Consider the following 23,986-nt stretch of genomic DNA (forward strand, 5'->3'; position numbering starts at 1 on the left):
GAATAATTTTTACTTTGAAAAAATAACAAGTAAAACGTCTCAGCAGGAAAGAGACAGGAGCAGAGGAGATGGGAAGTTGTGAGAAGTCTGCTGGGCATGAAATTCAACAGAAAAAGGAGCAACGCGAGACACAGAGGAAGCCGCTGGGGGACGAAGGCCACCACCTAAGCCAGGCCGGCTGTTCTCTGGCCCGTCTCCTCACTGGTGGTCCGAGAAGCCTGTCACACCGGGGCACACTTCTAGTTTTACCGACAACATTACCCGCTTAGGGACCAAGCCCCTGCTATTGGTAATGCGAGCCATTCGTTCGTTTATCATTTAACACTTCTTTATCGAGATTCTACCATGGTCCAGACATTGAGAGCATAAGGTTAAAAAAAAAAAAAAGCAAACATGCTTGTGGGCTTTTGATTAATTTTTCAAAGGTTATAGAACCTAATACTTTAGTTGGGGGAAAGCGTTGTGCCTTAAAGCACTGGTTCACTTTGGTTTTCTCCACACCCTCAAAAGCTTTCTGAAGTCCAATCCTGATCATGAGGAAATTCTCAAAAGGCAGAATGCAAGACTCAGCAAACTGTGAAGAAAGGGATAAAAACTTTAGTCTAAGATGTGCATCAAGGTTAATTAAACAACACAGCAAAACTCATCTTTAATAGTACTTTTCTCCCCAGTGGTAATATTTCTCTCTAAAATATGAATAAATCCAGGAATAAAAAAAATTGTACCTAACCTGTAAGCCCCATAAAGGCAGACTTCTGTTCACCCAAAAGATATGAGACCTGTGAAAAGAAAGATATGAGATCAGTTTTTCTTTAAGCGAAAAAAAGCATTCATTTTAAATTTTTTGATGAGAGTTGGAAATATTAAAATGTTGTTAGCACAAAAAGACAAGAAAATATCAAAACTGAAATAAATAAACTTGATATTGCTTCAATTTTCTTTTTGATAATATTTAATTCTATTCCAGGGGGAAAAAAGAACAAACCTTTTTAATTTTGTTTTCAGGTCTCATGTTAATCATGTAAGAAAAGATAATGGGCCCTTTTTTAAGGAGTGATGATGGTGGGAGGGAAAAACCCCAGACCACTTGCTAATCAGCACTTCACGGAAATGTCAGTTAAGGGTCTTCCATAAACTCTAAGATTTCGTTATATTTAACACAATATTTCGGCAATACAAATTCAACAGTGTAAGTAATCAGAAAAAAAAAGTCATAACTCAAAGGGTAGAGCACATTAATACTTCAGATTTGGATTTTCAGAAAATATTTAATGTACCACCAAAAGCCCTGTGACTGCGGTTAGCATAAAACATTACGCAGGATAGGGAGTAACTGTTCTTACACGTCTCTTAAAAATACTCTTATCTCTGATGTTAAAAATCGTGAATACTCTGCAAAGAACACCAGGCACTCTAGTTTTCTACTAGAGCTTTCACTGTTTATACCTTACCCTGGCCTGCATCACGCGGTGTGCGGTGGCGTCAAACACTAGTCATTCACAGAAACGCATTCTACTCCAGAAAAGACGGAAACAGCTGTACCGCGCTGCCCCCAAATGCAAATAAAAACATACAAGGCGGAACAAAGCCTACTCACTCCTTATAGTTATGAAATAGTCGAGGAATCCCGTAAAAGAATATGTATTTTTAAACCTTTGAATCATTTTTTTTTTGGTAACATATTAAACAAAAACAAAGAGCAATAAACTCTTTAAAATTCTTGTTCTGAACAGGATTGTAAACTTCAGAAGACTATTCAAAGGAACTACCTAGTGTATTAGACTGAAGTACCCTGTAATTCCAGAATGTACCATCTCTCTGGGTAACTGGCATCTTCAAGTGCTCTGAACCAAACCTGTGACCTTTCTCACCAAAACTGGTCCTCCCTGTTTTCCACATCTCAGTAAACAGCACCGAATTCCACTGTGTGTGCTTAGCCAGAAAGTTAGGCGTCATCTTAGACGCTTTCCTCTCCTTTATTTGTAAATATTAAACACATGAGTCACCAAACCTTCTCATTTCTTCCCACCAAAGATTTGTAGAATTTACCTACCTTTCTTCATCTCCACTACCACAACTATTTTAATCTAAATTACCGTTTTCTTTTGCAAATGGACCCTTTAAAAAAACCTACCAACTGGGACCCTCCACTTCCTTTTGCCTTCTACATTTTTTTCTCCAAGTTACAATGACACAGATTCCTTCTAAATGCGTGATAGATCTCACCACTCCACTGGGTACTGACACTGAACACTTGTTAATAAGGTAAGGACCGATATTCTTAACCTGGCATCCTCAGACTTAGTCAATTGTGAAATGCTCCTTCTTATCACGGCACTTTTCCCATGCCCCTCCCCCATCCGAGAGCTCCCAGCTCCACCTCCCTCAGGGAAACCTTCCTCACGGTGTCCCCTTGATCAACATGGTCAGCTCATCTCTCAGGCCATGTCACGCCCCACACCTCTCCAGCCATTCATCTCGGTTGTAACCTTGTATTTATTGGTAAGTGTATTTCTTTAATAGCTGTCTCCTCACTAAACTGCAGAAGTTCCACAGGATGGAGTAGGATGTCTATTTCACTCATCGTCATGGTCCTACTGTCTTTCCAAGAACATGCCTACAGCAGGCTGGGCGTTCCGTAAGAACAGATGGATGGTGCCAGGAAAGGCAAGACGTGAATGGTGAACTCAGCAACACTGTCCTTTCCAGAACACATCTCTCGTATATCCTCAGTGCCTTTTGAGAAATCAGACCAAAACTAAGTAAGGAATGCAGGAATGAAGTGGGGTGTATTATATACATGGTTTTGAGAGAAACAGGGTGCTACAAAAACTACAAAAAATTAAGTCGATAGCAATCTCTGTAAAATTAAAAAATACATCGTAAGTCAGAAGTTTGAGAGGATTCTCAAAAGGAAATTGGCAATTAACACTGATTCACTAAAAGCTAACTGTCAAACTAACGGTATTTTCTTTGATCTGACATTGTTTTAATAGGTCTTGAAAGATCATAGAGTCTTTAAATTTAAATAAGGCTTTGAAGAAAAATTTTTTTGGATAAAAGATATGGGATAGGTTTCATAATCCTTAAAAAACATATTTACAGAACTCTAATATGTACATTTCAATGTGAAGTGAGATCGCCAATGTTAAGCTGTCTTTTACACCCATTGACTAGGCACTAAATTGAATAAATCCATAAAAGGAAGATGTACACATTCTACTAAAAAGCTAGTGCCCCAAACTCCTGCATAAAATAGACTTACCACTAAAAAAAGAACGTGGGATCTGATCTGCACATCCCCAGAGAATCACCAAAATCAATGAAGGTGAAGGTAAACTAGCTGCCAGATTTAATTCTAAATGAGGCTTCCATCCCACTGACAAAGAAAGCACTCGGGGGAAAGAAAGCCTGCTCAGAAAGATTTTCTGCAGCCTTATTTATAGCAGGAAATAACCAGAGTCTCCCTGACAAGCCAACAACAGGAGAGTTAAAGGAGCCTCCTCACCAGCAAAAGCAAAGACATCACCACCAAGAAAAAAGTCACTGATGGAAACAACGCGTAGAACACGGCCCTAACCGCATCAGCATGAGTGTGTCGTACGTGTAAGTGTCTACTGAAAGAGAATGCACGAGAGATTGGTGGTCAAAAGACTAAAAATACTTATTTCCAGGTATTGAGATTTTAGGTAACTTTTGCTCCCTTTGCCTTGCCCTGTGTATTTATATGGTAGCAGCCATGAACCATTTCTAAAATCATAAAAATAAAATGAATTTCACTTTTTTAAATTATAAAAATATATAAAAACAACAAAAGCAAATGTACATTGTTCAGTTATTCTAAATGAACCTAGCGCTACAGATACAAATCACGTTGGAAGCATCACTAGGAAAACTAGAGCCACATCAAGCAATGGAAATAACGTCTGCTGTAGACGTTAAATATGGAAAATTCCTAACGTGCTGCCCCAGCCGCGCTTCACAGCATATTTATTTATGGCAAATAAATACCTCTCCTAAAGGGAAGAGAATGGCTGTTGACAATGTCAGAACTGTTTTGGCAGGAGAGGTGGAGGTCGGGGGGAGGGGGGAGTATGTTAACCAGAAGAATGAAGCATCTAGTAAACACACGAAAGTAACAGGGTCGACATGTGGGTCAGAACTGACATCAAAGACTTGTGGGTCTTGACACAACACTGTAAACTGACTATACTTCAAAAGGTACACTTAACAGCTATATATTCCACTTTATGTAAATGATACCTCAATTTAAATAAGGAAAGAAGCCTCTAAATGTAAAACATGATCTCGACTTTATAATGAAAACAGTGTTTGCATATGTACCTGCAGAAGAGGATCTGGAGAGGATTTTTGGGTGGTGGGATTTGGGTGGTTTTTTTTACGCTATCTTCTTTTTTCAACTTGTCAACCAGCATTGTAATAGTTAAAATAAACACAAATGTACAAATGTAAAAAAAAAAAAAAAAAAACAAAAACTCGTGGGTCACAGCTCAAGACGAACTCAGGTTGGCAGAGCTCCAAACACAGAAGGCAGGCTTGTGTTGTATGAACAAAAGTGGAATATCCTAAACCAGGAGGAAAACAATAACCCCGTCTCCACCATGACAAATACTAAGAAGTTAGTGCTGGCTGTGGCTCTAGGCACACGCTTTTAAGGACACATAAAACTCAGTGTGTGTCCAGGATTCTGAAGCACAGTAGAGGCTTCACAGTATATGAGGAAGACTGTCCGATAGCTGGGCCCTTTCCAAGCACCGGGCATACTTCACACCAACGGTCGGGGCTGTGGCAGAGACGAATAGACACCGATCTTTGAGAGAGGGGACTTTCAGAGTCTTTCCATCAGACACACGTGGGCTGAGGCAGAAGTGGCTTTCTATCAACATTCATTTCCCCTTCCACGGGATAGAGTTGTGTGCAAAAAAGTCACTCTGCAGCCGAAGAGGGCATTTCTCAGCCTTTGTGTTGAGGTATGACAACGTAGGGGATTCTCAAATGAGATCTGAGTATGAGATACGAGTAAAATGGATGCTACTCCTTTTTTCTTTTTGGTGGGGGGAGGTGAGTCGGTTTACGTATTCTTAGAGGGGGTGCTGGGGATTGAACCCAGGGCTCCGTGCATGCTAAGCATGCGCTCTACCACTTTGAGCTATACCCTCCCCCAGTGCTACTCCTTTGTTGGCCAAAGAGGTGTATGAGCCTCCTCTGTGCTCTCTACCTTTCTGCAGGCTGACTGCAAAGGATCCTTGGGTCTTAGGACAGCACACAGCCACAGAATGAAAGTGGCATGTGGATATACCACTGAACTTACCACGCGATAGTGTGTCTGCGTGTGTGTTTGTGTGTGAGTCACTAGGAACTAGGAACTGACTCGGAACGCCAGCACTGAACTCTAGTACACAAAGAAATTCTTTCGAACTTTTGAGGCTCTATGCTAGAGTGCTTGGAGCAGCTGTCATCTACCTATAACCAATGTCTACGGCAGAAGAAAAGATCCACCTTAGGATATTCAATCCTATTGGTCATCAGATATTTAAAAACACTGCTGGAATTGTATTTCTCCTTTTCATAGTGGTTACCCTAGAGAAGAAATACTCTTTGGAATTGGAACGTCACCCAACACCCGTGTTTTTCTATTAGGCACTGATTTTAAATGTCAATCCAAGTACCATAAAAAATAAGTAGGTTCACATGCTTCCCCTCTTTGTCTTTATCATGTGATGTTAAAAACTCATCATCGCTTTGACAATTTTTAAGGTGGGAAGGGAGGTGTAAGTTTTGACCCAGTGAAGAACACCAGGCAGCAGCAGGTAACTGGTCAAGGCTGATGGCTCAGTAATCAGTGACATTCATAAACCACATGCTGGGTGTGTTTCCTTTGCTGACGCCTTTAAATCATTTACTATAAACTGTGAGTACATCAGAGTTTGCCATTTGCACAATTTTATACGTGAAAACAGTAAAATTCTCTTCCTGTCCTTCCGTTTGTCCATACCTGTAACATTTGCAAATCAGTTTTGACTCCTGGAAGGGACTCAAAAATAAAGCAAAACAACACAAAATATCTGCAGCTTTATTATGTCAGGAGCCCTAATTAAATAAATCTCTTCTCCGAATTAGCCTGATTATTTTAAAATAGAGCCTGGGCCCATAAAGGCCCCTGCTGTTTTTCATTAAGCAATACTACACCGACAATGGGAACTAAACAGAACATTGTATTCAAAGTGGAGCCATGAGTTATTTTGTTACGCTTTTTAATTGCAGTAATCTGATTTTTCAAATGCATATCCTCTATAATTACAGCTGAACATTCTTACTAATATGGCATTGAGGTTAATTATGGGAAACTTTGCTCCTCTTAATGTTTTCAAGTATTATTTTACTCTGCTATCACCCTCAATACTCTCTCACTCTTAGAAGGATTCTATCATGTCCCATTTTATGATTCTCACGTCTCCCTAATGTACATTTTATTTATAAATCACCAAGTTTTAAAAAACAATTCTAGTGTGTTTTCAGAAGGATTTGAAAAGTGAACCATTTTTAATAACACATAGACAGAAAATGTAATGAATGTCATACTCACTGACGTCTCTGGGCAGTGATCTCCAACTGTCTAAATTGTATTAACACTATCAATAAAACTGTTAAGCATAATTCCATGAATTCAGTAACATTCACTGACCCACCAAGTCCTATGCAAAGTATGAACGCTACAGGGGCAAATACAACCGGGTCCCCACCCTCGGTGAACGCACAGAGAAAACAAAGAAGTGAACAGTGAAATCAAGGGCAATGTCTTAAGTGTTGTGACAAAAATATAAAAATACGTGGGGGTCGCTGGGAGAATCCCCAGGAACCACTCCTAACCCAGAGCGAAATCGGGCTACAGGGCATGATGGCAACTTAGAGCTTCAGATTAGGTTTTATCCAATAAATTGTCATCCTGTTGGTCCAGGGGTCCTGAGAGAAGTTGAAAAGGGTGAGTGGTGAGGGACAGAAGTGGAAAACAAACTTCCAAGAACTGGGACCCGAATGTTCGAAGGCCCAGAGTCTGTGGAAGCAGAGCGTGTGTAAGGAGCTCCAAGCAGGTCAGTGTGGCTGGAGGGAGAGGCTGGTGAGGCGAGCACAGGTCAGATTAAAGAGGACCTTCATTTACTCACTTCTTATGCAATAAATAACGACTGTGTCCTCTCCGCGCCAGGCAGAGGAATCTCTGAGGAGTCAGACAATAATAACCCCGTGTCCTCTTGGAATATCTGTTGTATAAAAAGTCAAGGCGATGGAGAAAAATGTAAAAAGAAAAGGGAAAAAAAGAAGTATTCCAGGGAGTCTTGTGAGAAGGATACAATTTTAAACAGCATGTTTGGGGAAGACTTCACTAAAATTTTGATTTTGCGAAAGGATCTGAGGGAGTGTGGCAGAGTGATCTGGTGGAAGAGAACAACATAGGTGCATCTAAATATGTAAAGCAAATAGGAACAGACCTAAAGGGAGAAATTGACTGCAATTCCCCACTCATATCAATGCATAGATCATCCAGACAAAAATCAGGACACATCAGCCTTAAATGACACATTAGACCAGACAGATTTAACAGGTATACACAGAACATTCCATTCACAAGCAGCAGAAAACACATGTTCAAGGATACATGGAACACTCCCCCAGATACGCCACATGTCAGGTTACAAAACATATCTCAGTACATTTAAGAAGACTAAACTTATACCAAATATCTTTCCTGACCACAAAAGCATGAAACTAGAAATCAATTACAGGAAGAAAACTGGATAAATCACAAATATATGGAGATTTAAGAAAACAAAAAACAAACAACAAACAACACAAATGCTACTGAATAACCAATGGATCAACAAAGAAATCAAAGGGGAAACCATAAAATACTTAAGACAAATGAAAATGGAAATACAACATTCTAAAATCTATGAAATCCAGCAAAAGCTGTTCTAAGAGGGGAGTTCACACAGATATACAGGCCTAAAAACTCAAATAAACAATCTGACTTTACAACTAAAAGAACTAGAAAAAGAAGAACACACGGAGGACAATGCTGGTAGGAGGAAGGAAATAATAAAGATGAGAGTGGAAATCAATGAAATAAAGGCTTAGAAAACAATAGAAAAGATCAATAAAACTAAGAGTTGGTTCTTTCAAAAGATAAAAATACTGTCAAACCTGTAACTAGATTTAACAAGGAAAAAAAAAACAGAAGAAGGCTCTCCAATAAAATCTGAAATGAGAGAGACCCTGTAACGACACCACACAAACACAGAAGATCATAAGAGTCCAGCATCAACAGTTATATGCCAAATAGGCAACCTAGAAGAAATGGATAAATTACTGGAAACATACAATCTTCCAAGACTGAATCATATAGAAATAAAAAATCTAAATAGACTGATTACTAGCAAGGAGATTGAGGTAGTGATCAAAATATTCCAGCGCCAGCTGACAACACTGGTGAAATCTACCAAATATTCAAAGAAGATTTGACACCAACCCTTCTCAAACTCTTCCAAACACCTGAAGAGGAGGGAATGTTCCTAAAACTCAGTTTTAGAGGCCTGATACACTGACAACAAAACCAGACAAATAAATCACACAAAAAGAAAATTACAGGCCAACATCCCTGATAAATATAGATGCGAAAACCCTCAACAAAATATTAGCAAGCCGAATTCAACAGTACATTAAAAAGGATCATAAACCATGTGCAAATGAGATTTATTTTAGGGAGGCAGAGACGGTCAAACACCCCACTAACATTAACCACTTAAACAAAATAAAGGACAGAAGTCATGTCATCATCTCAATAGATGCAGAAAAGGCATTACTGAATTTTGATTCAATATCCATTTATGATAAATAAAAAAACTGTCAACAAAGTGGGTATGGTAGAAATGTACCTCAAGTTAATAAAGGCCATATATAACAAACCCACAGCTAACACTATACTCAAAGTTGAAAAGTTGTAAAGCTTTTCCTCTAAGATCAGGAAGAAAGACAAGGTTGCTCACTCTTGCCACTTTTAGCAACATGGTGTTGCAAGTTCTAGCCACAGCAGTTAGGCGAGGAAGAGAAACAAAGTCATCCAAACTGGAAAGGAAGAAGTAGAAGTCATCATTTGCAGATGACATGAGACTCCACACAGAAAACCCCGAAGACTCCACCAAAAACACTTTTAGAACTAGTAAGTGGATTCAGCCCAGTTGCAGGACATAAAATCAATATACAGTGGGCCCTCCTTATCCATGGGTCCTGCACCTGCAGATTCAACCAACCATGGATCAAAAGTGTTTGAAAAAAACTCCAGAAATTTCCAAAAAAGCAAAACTTGAATTTTCCACATGCTGGCAACTGCTTACATAGCATTTATATTATATTAGGTATTACGAGTAATGTAGAGATGATATAAAGTATACGGGAGGATGTGCATAGTTTATATGCAAATACTATGCTATTATATATAAGGGACTTGAACATCCGTGGATTTTGGTATCTGTGCTGGGGTCCTGGAAGCAATTTCCTGTGGATCCCTAGAATGACTATACAGAAATCTGTGCACTTCTAGAAATTATAATGAAATACCAGAAAAATAAATTAATAAAACAACTTCCTTTACAACTGCATCAAAAAGAATGAAACGCATAGAAGTAAATCTAACCAGGGAGGTGAAAGGCCTGCACACTGAAAACTGTACGACATCGACAAGAGAAACTGAGCAAGACACAGAGAAACGGAACGATGTTCTGTAGTCACAGGTCAGAAGACCTGATACTGTTAAAATGCCTGTGCTATTGAGGGGAATCCACAGTACAATCCCTATCAAAATTCCAGTTACATTTTTCACAGAACGAAAACAAAAAATCTTAACATTTCTATGGAACCACGAATGACCCCAAATAGCCAAAGCCCCTTAAGAAAGAAAAACACAGCTGGAGGCATCATGCTCCCCTATTTCAAACTACACTATAAAGCTATAGTAACCAAAACCGTATGGTGTTAGCATAAAAAGGACACACAGAGCCCAGAAAGAGGTGCATAACATATATGTGGTCAATTAGCTGATGACAAAGGAGCCATGAATACACAACAGGTAAAAGTCTCCTTAATAAATTGTGTTGGGAAAACTGGAAAGACACATGCAAAAAGTGAAGCTAGACCAGTATCTTACAGAAAACACAAAAACTAACTCAAAATGAATTAAAGACTAGAATGTAAGCCCTGAAACCATAAAACTCCTAAAAGAAAACATAGGTGGCAAGTTCCTTGACATGGGCCTTCATAGTGAATTTTTGAATCTGACACCAAAAGAAAAGGCAACAAAAGCAAAAATAAATAAGCAGGACTATTTCAACTAGAAAGCTTCTGCACAGTGAAGGAAACCATCAACAACATGAAAAGGCAGCCTAGAATGGGAAGAATACTTGCAAATCATATACTGATAAGGAGTTAATGCTCAAAATGTATAAAGAACTCATTCAACTCAATATCCAAAAAAAAAAAAAATGGATTAAAGATAGTCATAGGATCTAGATAGACATTTTTCTAAAGAAAACATACAGATGTCCAACGGATATATAAGTTTCTCAACATTACTAATTATCAGGAAAATACAAATCAAAATCACAGTGAGATATCACCTCACACCTGTTAGAACGGCCATTATTAAAAAGAAAAGAAAGAAAAACAAGTGTTGGGGAGGTTTTGGAGAAAAAGGGGGTCTTCTTACACTGCTGGTGGGAATGTAAATTGGTGCAGCCACTATGGGGAATAGTGCGGGCCTTCCTCAAAAAATTAAAAATAAAATCACCATATAATCCAGCTATTCTACTTCTGGGTATTATCCAAAAACCCCCCAAACTCTAATTCAAAACCAAAAGCAAAAATTCAAAAAGATACATGCACCCCTATGTTAACTGCAGTATTATCTACAATAGCCATGATATGGAAACAACCTAAATGTTTACTGATAGATGTATAAATAAAGAATACACACACACACAAACACACACACACACACACACACACACAAAATGGAATGTTATTCAGTCACAAAAAGAAGGAAATGTTGACATGTGTGACAACATGGTTAGACCTAGAGGGTATCATGCTACGTGAAGTCAGTCAGACAGAGAAAGACAAACACCATATGACTTCACTTATATGTAGAATATGAAAAGACAAAACAAACTAACCAAACAAAACAACAACAACAACAAAACCCCCCTCAGACTGTCAGCCATCAGAGCAGAAGGGGAGAAGGGGGTAAAACGCATAAAGGGGGTCGATTGCACGGTCGTAAGGTAACTGGATTTACTGTAGTGATCACTTTGTCACGTATACAAAGATCAGATTACCATGTTCTACGCCTGCAACTAATAAAATGCTATTTACCAGTTTTACCTCAAAACTTATATAGCAAGTTTAATAATTTAATTATTTAAATAATTTAAGTTATTTAAATAATCAATAGAATATTGTACAAAATCAAAGATACCTTACCATTCATTTCCTTGTGAAGGGCTTTCTAGGAGCACTCGGATTATGTACAATAAGCAGCTTAATAATTTGAGAGAGAAATTGAACAGACGTATTCTTAGACCTTTAAACAAACAACAGAAGTTTGATTTTCATTTGAACTCAGTTCACAGAGGACTAAAAAGAATTGTCAAGAATATCAGCTTTAAGAACAGCACTTAAATTGTGTTTAGAAACTACAATACCACAATTGTCTAAACGCTCTGAAGTTCTAGTGGGTGAATTTTAATTAGCTGATTATGGAAGCAAGTAGTGAGAAGGACAGAATGTATGAACTGCGAACAACAGTGGTATTACACACTAAGAGTACATCAGCGGGTGAGCATTCAGAAGCCACGAAAATCATGTCCAGTCAAGACTGGTTCAAGTATGCTTACAAGTTTAATAAGCATTTTATAGATCTATAAATTTTGGAGCAAATTTTAACTGGCCAGAAAATCTAGCTGCTTACAAATTCACAGGCTAAGTTATAAATCTTGTATCTTCTGAACACCCTGTAGATTTGATTATAGAGAAATTATATAATGTATTTAATTACATATTATATATTTAATGAGTAATTATATAATTATAGAGAAAGCCTAAAAACATATGCTGGGAAATACAGAAACACATATACACACACATGCTTTTGAGCTCGACCAACTGAACCTTAATTTTCACTTTAGGTTTAAATATGGATCAAAGCTTAAAAATTCTGTGGGAATTAAGACTGCCATGTATGTTTGGGACTGTATAGGCCAGTTACACAGCCTGTAACACCTGGTGGTAAAAACGAGCAATTAACATTCAGCAAAATATGCTTAGAGTCTGATTAATAGGAGCATTACCTTTCCTGCATTTATCAGGTGGTTATCTGATTCATGCACTATGAATAAAATTTTGAGAAAGTCTTCCTATAATTATTTCTTAATAAAATCTGGAAATGAAATGCCATTTTTTTTTTACTCTGCTATACGGGAATGTACTTGAGGTAACATTTCTTAACAGGAAAAGGTTAATGCTTATTAATTGTGTAATTTTTCCTAGGTTTTCCTATGAAAATGCTAGGTACGCTTTACAGGTTAGCTTCCTTATAAAGTCTTTTAAAGTGTTAATGAAATTGCCCAGGGTTTATAGAATGGGTCTCCTCCAATGACAGCTTAGTCAAAGCTGGTTGTTGTTAAAAGTATTCAAATAACACATCTATCCTTCCTGGCCTGAAGAGAGAGAGTTTTTAGTATTAAAATAAACTTTCTATTCAGATGCCGTGGCCTCTTTAGATAATTACCTATTTGGTGGGACCTCCTTGGAAATTCTAAACAACCAGGTTAGACAAGCATTGGTTACTATTAGCCTAACCGTGAAGCTGACCAGCCATTAAGACTCTCACTTGTGTGCCTCACGCACTGAAATCTCTCCTGTAGTCAGTATTTGGGTAACACCTCATAACTCAAATTCTTCTCTTTGAACTCTGGGGAAGCACAACTTAATGTAGACTACTCCAGGGGGATTCAGAGGTCAAAATTCAGAAAGAACAAAGTCTACACCTATCTCATGCAGACCTGTCCATTGCTTGTTGACGCCTTAAGCAATGATCATATGAAAAACTTGTGTGTCGGTTCCTTACATGTGGCTTTTTCAAAACACGTGGTTCTGCGGGGAGGCAACAAGACTGGCACTGCAACACCGAATGGGTTTAGGAGGTCAGCGATTATGCCAATTTCATGTCCTCCTGAAGTTCCAACATTTCCCAAATTTGTCTGATGACAAGAATCATTGGGATGTTTCAAGCTGAGCTGAGCTCTACACTTCCTGATTTAAAACCCGCAGGGAAGGATACTAGCAATCTGTGCATTTCAGAATACCCTCAGTGCTTCTTGTCTTGGGTGTGGTTGGGAACCACTGACTTCTTCCCCAGTGAATCAGAAGATTAACCCCCATTATGGCCAGTTGGAATCACCAGAGACTTCTCTAAACAAGGTTTAGGTGTGCTTCACAGTTAAAACGGGGGGGGAAACCCTCATTTAAATCAGTTTCCTCAATGTTTCTACTAATCCACATGGTCCACTTTGAAGCCTACTTATTGACATGGGATTTGGAGACACAGCCAAGGAGTCCTGACACCACCAGATGCAGCATCTATTGTTTTCTAAACTTTAATGCCTGGCAGACAAGACTATCAGTTTTATTCCTCTATATAGATGATATTTTGCAGAAGGATTGCATAGCTGGGATTTTTTTAAGGTAAACATATATAGAAATGCATAGACAGGGGAAAAAAATGAAAAGACTTACTTGATCTCTGGTTTTTGATAAAAAATAACTTTAGTCTCTCTTTAAATGTGTTTTCATTCATATAGAATTCAACTTGCACCCTGCAAACAAACAAAAAAACAATTAAAGACTACTATATAAGAAATAAAAATAAATTATTTGATTTAATGCATTATATACTCTGAGTGAATCCTCACCACAGAAAATGAGAATTGAACAAAACACTGATTTTTTTTTTGGAGGGAAGCAGTTATTTTCTAATTTTTAAGATACAGTCAGTTAAAATATCATGTGTAGTTAATTATCTGCCTTAGTAGATACAATGAGTGGGTATAGGTGATTCAAAACAGCAGTAACACAAAAGTCTTTCATAAGTGCTTCTGGAATAAATTTGAATCAGTGTTTTCCCAACTTTTTTCCCCTGTCTTAATCAACTGGATGCCTAAAAAATTCAGGTTGAACCAATCACCCCAGATCTACGGTATCTGAATCTTAAGGGACTGGGCCTGAAAATCTATTTTTTAACAAGCCCTCACTTAACCTTGAGCCTATCTGGGACACCACGTTTGGGACACTTCACCTTCTTATTTATCTGGCTCATGTTAAAATACATATGGATCAACAAAGGAGCGTGGCGGCAAGTGGAACGTCAGAGTCACCACAGGTAAGTTACAGACAAATCACAGAAGGAACGCAACAGTCTACGTTTACTCCACTGCAAACTGACAGCAGCACTCTAAAACCGATTACAATTCTAACCAATGCATTTGCTTCCTCCCTGAATTCTAGCAAACTTCTCTCAAGCGACAGAGCATAAACAATATTTTCAAAATACTGAGTGAAAAGAGAAATTGTGTTCAGTGTATGATGACTTGCAAATAATCATTTGAAGTTCTCTTAGTTAAATAGTCTCAAATACATTTATTCTAAGTTAGGATTCCAAAAACAGTTAAGAAGCCATTTTAACATTTAAACAACAAAGATTGAAATTCATTTTTCCTAATGTCACAAAATTTTGACAATGTAATCGCGATATAAACTAGATAGTTTTTTATTTTGTTTGTTTTGCAGGAATACACAAGAGATATAAAACTAGAGAAAAAAATAATTGACATGCAAAAATGCTTATGTACTAGAGAAATACTTCACTCCTAAATTCTAAGCTGCATATTCAAGAGGAGCCATGAATATTTTAAAAAGCAATCTCTTATGCCATAAAAACAAAAGAGCTTTGTTATCAATTGAAAACTGAGTTTCACCTGTGACACCTTCTGAAAGGCTTGAATTGCTCCAACTTTACCTCTTATTCCTAGAGAAAATATTTTCCCCAATAAACGTTTTTTTCCTTTGCATCATTTTGTCATTTAATGCCCGTCTTTTTTTTACGTTTTTGTAAAATGAGCAAAAAAAAAAAAAAAAAAGACAGAAATCAAAATTCTCTTCACTTGCTAATTTCTCTAGAAAGTCATGAAACTTGCAATACCTTCTAGCAGAACACTTCCAATTTACACGCCTCTGTGCACACACGGACCCCTACACACATATGCAAACCTTCACACTCACACACGATACAAAAGCACGTGCACCCCCATGCAGGCACACAGCTCCACCAGAATCTTGGAAAGCTGTCATTGGATCTGTTCCCCGTTTATCAAGTGAAACAGCAGTTCATTTTAAATTAAGTAACTACAACACGTATCAAGCTGAATTAGTTCAAATTTGCTATGGATACAAAAGCAACTTTGAGAGAACATATGACTATTACACAAGTAATTCAGCCAAGGCCATGTAGTAGGGAAGGGATAGCTCTAGTGGTAGAGTACATGCTTAGCATGCATGAGGTCCTGGGTTCAATCCCCAGTATCTCCTCTAGAAATAAACCAACCTAATTAACTCCACCTCATTGCCAAAATAAAATAATTAAATAATATAATAATAAATAAAATGTTAAAAAAATTTTAAAAAACAAAGGCCATGCAGATTTGCTTCCTAGAATTATCAAATTTATAAGAACATGAGTCCACCCCTCAGATAGTATCTGGAGTGCAGTACCGGGTGTATAATTCAGGTGCACTTCTGACTCAAGTGAGATCATCTGAAGCCTGAAGCAAAACAATGAGGAGTCTGGAAAGCATTTCACATGAGTCTTCAAACTGGAAAGGTGTTTCCTAAATATGAAGAATTAGCAATAACACAATGGCTGCCTTTAAACATTGAAGTGGCCATCGTTACTGAAATAAGATGACTCCTAATGTGATGTCCTATTGTACACGATTAATCATAGAGAAATATGAGAATTATGAATGAGAGTCCTCAGTTTTGAAATGGCCATCATTGTGAAGTGGAGAGCTCTCCAATACACACAAATGTGCCAAAAAAAAAAAAAGATACTGGCTTGCAAGCAAATGGATTTTTTTCCTGCAGTAAAGACAATTTTGCATGACGTGAGGCCTCTCATTAAATGACTTCCAAATTCCATTCTAATTGTATTATGTGAAGTAAAACTCTTAACTGATCCAGTGATCTCTCTGTGTCAGTATTATCACTGAGGAGCATGGATGATATTAAAGAATCAACTTATACAAAAGTTTTTTAAAGCTAAAACAGAAACAACAAACCCAGCAAAACACTTTTTGCTCCACATCTTCTGTGAGGAGCAGAAAAATGTCCTTTATGTTTCCTGTCTGTAACACAGAGCGGAGCTGTCTTTCATTTGATCCAGCAGCACCTCTTCGAGAATCGAGGCCACGCAGTGTAGCGTACGACTTTCCGAACTCCCCAGCAGTCCTCTGTCCTCAGGGATTTAGGACAGAGTTTATTTTTTATCTTTCCCATTTTTTTCTCACGGTTGTAGTTGATTTTAAATATACTCTTAGCATTTCCTTTTCCAGAGTGACATGTGCTTTTTCCTCCTTTCTTTTTCTTCTAGGCCCTCCCTCCTCCTATCTAAGGTTACCTGAATTTACCTCCATCTGGTAGGTCATTTTATTGCCTTCTAAAACCATACAGTTTTAAATAATATACTAGAGCAAATCTGCCTTCATCACTTCTTAAAATGTCATTTTTTCCACCTTTGTACTCAAAATAAAATTTAGTATCATTTTTGTCGCATTTACCCCAATAGTGGAAACGCTAAATTGTATTTAATGTAAAATAATAAAATGGAATTGTGATTATTACTAGGCAATATCTGTCCTATTGACATACATTACCATTGTTTAATAATGTTATTTTTATGTTTGTCAATAGGTTTTATTGCTTTATTTGGGTAGACCCTATTATTTTGTTTGCTACTCTAAAAACATTTTGTTCCGATCTTTACCTCTTGTTTTTGACATTGTAATTGACTATCATGTTGAACCCTCTTATAGGTAGTGATTTTTTTTAGGTTTATTTTCTGAGTTTTCTAGGCAGAAAATCATGTCATCTGGAAATCTCCAATATTTCTATTCACATTTCATTGTTCTTCTCTTATTACATTGTGTAGAACTTTTTGATGAAAAACACAAATAACTGTGGTGTATGTTCTTAGAAGGCCTTTGGTGCTTTAGCAGTAGTTATATTGCTGACCATGATATTGCAATAAATACTTTTATTTTACTAAAAAATCATACCATGAATAATGAATATTGATTGTCATCAAAAACCTATCTTGAATCTACCAGTTGATGGTACACTGTTATTTTTCTCTTGATTTATTGATTTGGTAAATTATTTTAATTGTTTTTCCTATTAGGCAATTACTTTTTCAATTCTGGAATAAGTTGTTTTTGTAATAGTGAACTATTCATGTAATTTACTGCTTGATTCATTTCCCTATATTTTAGGCACTTTTCTTCTATACTCATAACTAAGATTAATGTGCTATCATTTTCAAATCATTTTAATATCTTCAAATGTGAATTGAAAAACTCCAGATTTTTTTATGCTCTGGAACAATTTTAAATATCATAGAATTTTTTTGTATAACCATCATCAATTTTCCTAAACAATATCAACTGCCTTAATACTGATTTTTAACATTTTACTTTTTCCCCCCATTTTCCATTGCTCTGGTTACCTGAATATAGTATAAAATTTATGCAGGATTTTGTTAAAAGGAAATTTCCTTGCTTCAGTCTTAAAATTCTTCTTCACTAACTTAAAAGTAGGTCTAGTCATTTTAACAATACAAAAAATAATTCTGACCCAGGTTGTCAATCCACCATTCTTTCAGACACAATTTTCTGCTTTTTTTGAGCCCAAATAATACCTTTTGGACTCTGTTTGGGATGCCAAAGCTTTGCAGATATTCTCTCCTGGAACTTGAGGGAGATACAGACTGTTACCAAAGGAAAAGTCTTCTTCTGTGTCTGCTTGGTGCTGCTCCCATCCTGCCTTCCTCTGATATTGTGGTATCGGTCATGGAGTCCAGGTATGAGTTTTTTTTTTATTACTACACTCATTTCAAACAAGGCAATATCTACCTGGACTTTCTGGTTTTACTGGTGGTGTGACCTTCCAGTCATTTTCTATGATGGTAACAGTGGCACTTCTCAGTTACACGAAGTAAGTCCATTAGATTATAAGCACCATGAGGGTGGGGACCACACTGACTTTCATTCATGCTTATATCTTAAGCATCTTATATGTTACTTGAGACCTATCACAGCCGTATTTGTGTTCAATGCCTGAATGAAGGGGTAGTGTGTCCCCAGTTCTTTCTTTGGTACAAACCTTAAGGACTCTGAGTCGACAGTACTCTGGAAGAGAGTACTCTGGAAGAGACCGTCATCTTCCTTTCCTTCCTTCGGTTATAGCAATTTAAGGATGCAAAATGTGGGTTTGTCGAATCCTTGGATGCCCTTTATTACTCCAACTTGATCGACCTTGTGATTAATGATTAATGATTAATTCCTTGTAGGTTTTAAATTTTTCCAATTTTATTGATTTGGATTTGTTTGTTTACTTGCACTATCTCCCCATGACTTAATGAATATTTAGAAAAAAATTCTACTGCAGTTGATTTATTTAACTTTTACAATGTTGCTATGACATGGGTAAGGCAGCCATCAACTTTATTTTATCGAAAAAGAAACTTTAATTCAAATAATTTTACTGACTTGCCCAATCATAGCAAGAACTGAAACAGAATTGCGAACTGGGACACTGGTCTTTCCACTACTTCCTGCTTGTTGGCTCCTCGTCAGGTTAATTCTTCATTATTAGGAGAGATCTAGGTCATTTGTAAAGTATTACAAAAGAGCACAGCAAACACCAGACTCACACAGTGGCACTAAGAAGTGTTTGTTTAATTCTGCCCTTTGATTATTGACCCTAAACCAGGTTCCTCTAAATCCATTCGAAATACTCCTAACTTCTGGTGCCTCAATTATCTAGCAGAGCTACCATTCAAATGGAACCTGGGGGGAAAAAGTTAATAAATAAGCCTACAGATGATTTTTCATCTTAAAAAACTACTTTCACCAATTCATGCTCAAGTGTTTCCAAGGCGCTTCTACCTGGTTTCCAACCTTCACTATATACATGACAAACAACCTCACTTTACATACTGTGGAGTCCCTCCTAAGCCATTTCTCAACATATTTTTGCCCATCTCATTTTTTCATAATTATGCACGCCTAACTCTCCCACCTCCTTTAGTGGGTAACGTCCTGTGAGGAGGCAGAGACTAATTCTGATGGCTTTCGATAGCAGTCTCTGCATTTTAGAAATAAAATTTAAAATCTGTCGTTTTCAGAATGGGAAACCAGCTATATATGTGTCTGTGTGTATATACATATACATATATGTGTGTTTAAATATATGTGATATATATTGATGTAATATATAAGGAGAAAGATACAATGTTAATGAGGAAAGAATCTGGGGTGCCAATTATTCACCAATTTTCTTCCTTTATGGATAATGCTGATAGTGCCTCCATAATTGCATTTATGTTTTGTCACTCCTTGGTAATTACAGCTTGCGGGAAGCTGGCAATACACAGTCTTGCGGTTTCCATGGTAGAACACATTACAATTCCACGCAGGAGTACTTTGCATTCAAGTCTCTCTTCAGGTAGAAAACGCATGTCCTCCTGTGCAATGTTCATTTTCAGGACCTACTTTCTGTACTTCCCCCCTTATTTAAAATAATTAAATGTAAACAACCCCAATTTAACTTCAACCTAAGCATGGGAAGCAAACGATAAAAAATAAGCAAAAGGTACAATTTTTCATGCTTAAATTGCAGAGTTTCTGCCTTTTCATACGCTCACCCAACTGTTCGGTGGGGAGCAGGTCTGGATCAAGCAGGTAAATACACATACGTATAAAGGTCAGAGATGTATACAGACACACATAAACATGCACCCATGTACACATGCTTTCTTAAAACGTAAAGCTGTTCGCCACAGAAAGGCTTCCAGGCTTACCTCATATGACCGGAGGTAGCACAGCCCCACCACAAACGTAACAGCCTCACAATCGAAACCCGTGACAACTACAACATGCAAGTCCTCTTGTCTTTTTCTGTGTGCTTAGAAGAAGAAGATGGAAGGTACTACGTAAATTCTAGCTCAGACTGGACTCTTGCACCAGTCATTTCAAAACCTCGGAAGAAAATACAATGACGCTCCCACGGCCCAGGAGGCTAGGAATGGGTGGCAAGATTAAATAGCAGAGCACAGTTTGGGGAGAAATGTGTGTGTTTGGGGTGGGGGGGCCATTAGGTCTCAAATAGTCAGGTCATGTTCAACAGATACTAGTTGTTAGTATGAAACTGGAAATTACATGAATACTTTCACATGCAGTGAAACGAGCACTTTTAGTTTTATTTAATTCTTTGCACCAATGACGTACGATTTTAAATCAGTCCTCCAAGCAACCTCTTCCACTGCGCACCTCACAGGGAGGCGTCTTAGTTCTGCAATGGCCACAGATCACTGGGGACGCGTATTTCTTTAGGATTTCTCTTATTAGTTATTCTTATTTAAGTAAAAGTAACATGTATGATTTTTAATAGGTAAATCATACTGGGTTGAATACAGTTAAAGACTTGGTGACACAATTTGGAGAAAGAGAGGGAAATAGTCACAAATAGAATTTCACTCCATAAACATTACAATAAAACTAATGGGTTTTCTAGGGAAACTGACTTTTCCCCCACAAAATAGTTGCTTGGCACGTTCATTTGTCTGTTGACTTTGTATATAGTAGAAGGGCTAAGAGGCATGAGAACAGAGACTTTGGAATCAGATGATGTGCACTTGACTGTTGGATTTGCTCACCTTTATTGTCTGTAAAATGCACGTATTACTTCCATTAACGGGGCTGTTATGAAAATTAAAGATACTTTCTATGTGAGACATATAACTGGACAACAGCAACTAATAACTTTTCTCTGGTATGTCGACAGTAAAAAAAAAATGTTCCTCGAATAAACATTTATAGATGGAAAAACAAAGACCGTGGAGCACTAATGTCAATGTAATGTAGTTGATTCCCCCAGGAAACATGTGCTTAGGAAACATACGGATATAAGGCAATAAATAACGTCACTGTTCACTTCAGAAAATTCCTACAGATCAATTTATTGGAGACAAGAGTCCACTTACCTTGGCAAACCCATCACTTATTTCTAAGTCATGAAGACTTGCGTTGCCTTGTTACTTATTACTCATTAAGAGCTCAAAACTCTTACACAGTGCTGTGTCTGCCAATTCTAAGGGACTTACCACAAATCTTGACCGGTCCAAATCCCTTCTTACCTTGAAAGATCCCCCTTGCACGACTTGAGCCCTCATTCCAAAGTCTAGTAAGTATCTCACTTTTAACAGCACCTTCTGAAACGTTGCTGATGCTTACTAACTTCAGGGAGTTTGAATAAACTCAGTTTTGCTTCATTAACAAGCGCCCAGTGACATTTCAATTATTTAAACAGTGTAAAGGGAATTATCCTAGTCCTGCTGAGTTATAACTTCATTACTTTTACTCAAACATAGAAGATGCAGGCCTAGATCATCATTTTAACAGCTGCATAGTATTCCTCTACATATTTCTCTACATTAACAAGCCATGGCTTTTTCACAGTTCCCCATACCAAGCACTCAGATGTATCACCTCATTTAATTCTTAAGATGAACCCTTAACATGCACCATTAATATCTCCATTTTACAGGTTAGGAGTCAGAGGCATTTGTCCAAAATCATACACAGTATGAACTTAGTATTCACATCCAGGCCCCACACACTTAACCCTGATTATATATGAGCCTTAACCAAGAAAGAAAAATTATGTTATACGAGTCAAATTTACTCTTTCTTTTTTTTTTTGCTATTTTTTTTATCAAGATATAATTGACATGGAACATTATACTAGTTTCAGGGGTACAATAAAATGATTCCAAATCTGTATATACTGCAAAATGATCACCTCAATGTCCAATTAACATCCACCACCACACATAGTTACAACTGTTTGTGCATGATGAGAACTTTCATGATCTACTCTCTAAGCAACTTTCAGACACGTCAAATAGTATTTTAAACTACAGTCACCATGCTGTACATCACATGCCCAGCACATTTTAATTTTATACCCTGAAGTTTGTACCTCTGACCACCTTCACCCCAGATTTACTTCTTTTAAGTGAGTGCGTTTTCCACAGATTACAAAAAGACACTAAAACAGATTATGACATGTACTACCATAGCTGATAGACATTCTCATAATGAATTGGAGTAAAATTAATTTACATGAGGAAAAAAAGCCTAACAACTTCAGCTTCAACTACTATAGTAAATAAACATTATTCCTAAGACTGTACCATGCATTAAGCGCCATGTAGCTGAATGTGGTAGACGTGGAAATCTGGCACCCAGACCCCCCTCCGCAGTAACAGCTGGGCCATTTCCAGCTGTGAGCTGCTGCAGGGTCCGCCTCGGATGCAATGAGCCAGCCTGCCTGAGGTCACCCCTTTCTCAGCAGAGCTCACAACCCAAACTGCAGCTCAGGGTCTGCTTCTAGAAGCTCCAATTAGGGACGTGGGCAGTTGTTTTACCCAGATTGTCTATGAGTTTAGTGGCAACTCAACTTGATCAGAAAGCAAGCAATTGATTGTGAGTAAACTGGTGACCTTTAGATAAGAGCAAACTGCTTCACCACAAAAAAAGATTTCAACAGAATTCAGGATTTTGCTTCTGACAGTACGGTAAAGCAGATATTCCATAAACTCTCCTGAAAGGAAACACCTTAAAAAGCTAAATAAATTATTAAATACACACATGCGCACACACACGCGCGCACACCACTTGTTAACGTGTGTCACTCAGCCAGCGGGAAAGTAAGGGAAATCCTTAGACACCAGAACAGACAAAAAGCAAGAAGCCAGAGAAGTACGTAGCGTTAAATCTGTGCCGACCCTGGTGCTTTCTGCCCATTTTGATGACAGGGAGTTCGTATTTTGACAGACAGGAGACATGGCAGAGGAACCCCCCACAAAAAGCTCCACAGAGATCCCCTAGAAAGAGCCAGGGTTCCCGAAAGGCACTGTCATCAGGGCACGGACGGAGAGAAGTCCCTCACGGCAGAAAACAGTGACTGCGCTTGGCAAGCATGGCCATGGCTCTGACTGGTACTGAAGGAAAGAAAGAGACACTGAGACCTGCTGTATCAGTCAGCTGGGGCTGCCCTCACTACGTATCACAGACTGGGGGTCTTAAACAACAGAAATGTACAGTGGTGGAGGCTGAAGTCCGAGATCAAGGTGCCAGCGGGGTGGATTTCTCCTGAGACCCCTCTCCTCGGCTGGCAGATGGCACCTTCTGGCTGTGTCTTCAGAGGCTGCTTCCTGTGTGTCCAAGCACCCCGTCTCTCTGTGTGCTCAAATTCCCCCTTTTTACATGGACATCAGGCAAACTGGATTGAGATCCGCTATAACGACCTCATACGAACTTAATGACCCCCTTGAAAGGTCCTGTCTCCAAAGACAGTCCCATTCTGAGGTTCCGAGGTTTAGGGCTTCAGCATGTGAGTTTTGCAGGACACAATTCAGCCCACGACACTTACTAACAATAAGCCTAAAATCGCTGACTCCAGTGCCTCATCTCTTGTTCCATCTCAAGTCCATTCCCCTTCTCCACTACATCTGCAATTATCAAGG

The 23,986-nt window shown here is 38.1% G+C and overlaps 1 protein-coding gene across 2 annotated transcripts in view; it reads right to left on the reverse strand.

Moving 5' to 3' along the window:
- KCNT2 (potassium sodium-activated channel subfamily T member 2) overlaps nucleotides 1–23,986 on the reverse strand; it is a 284,885-nt gene that overhangs the window by 183,842 nt on the left and 77,057 nt on the right. For both annotated transcript variants that reach the window (XM_006193725.3, XM_006193726.3), the window contains exons 2-4: nucleotides 13,864–13,943; nucleotides 11,551–11,650; nucleotides 731–779 (exon numbers count right to left, since the gene is read on the reverse strand). In XM_006193725.3, coding sequence (XP_006193787.1) covers nucleotides 731–779; nucleotides 11,551–11,650; nucleotides 13,864–13,943 — 229 coding nt within the window. The remainder of the gene's footprint in view (nucleotides 1–730; nucleotides 780–11,550; nucleotides 11,651–13,863; nucleotides 13,944–23,986) is intronic.

This window comes from Camelus ferus, chromosome 23, assembly GCF_009834535.1.
Source record: "Camelus ferus isolate YT-003-E chromosome 23, BCGSAC_Cfer_1.0, whole genome shotgun sequence".
In the NCBI taxonomy this organism is placed as follows: Eukaryota; Metazoa; Chordata; class Mammalia; order Artiodactyla; family Camelidae; genus Camelus; species Camelus ferus.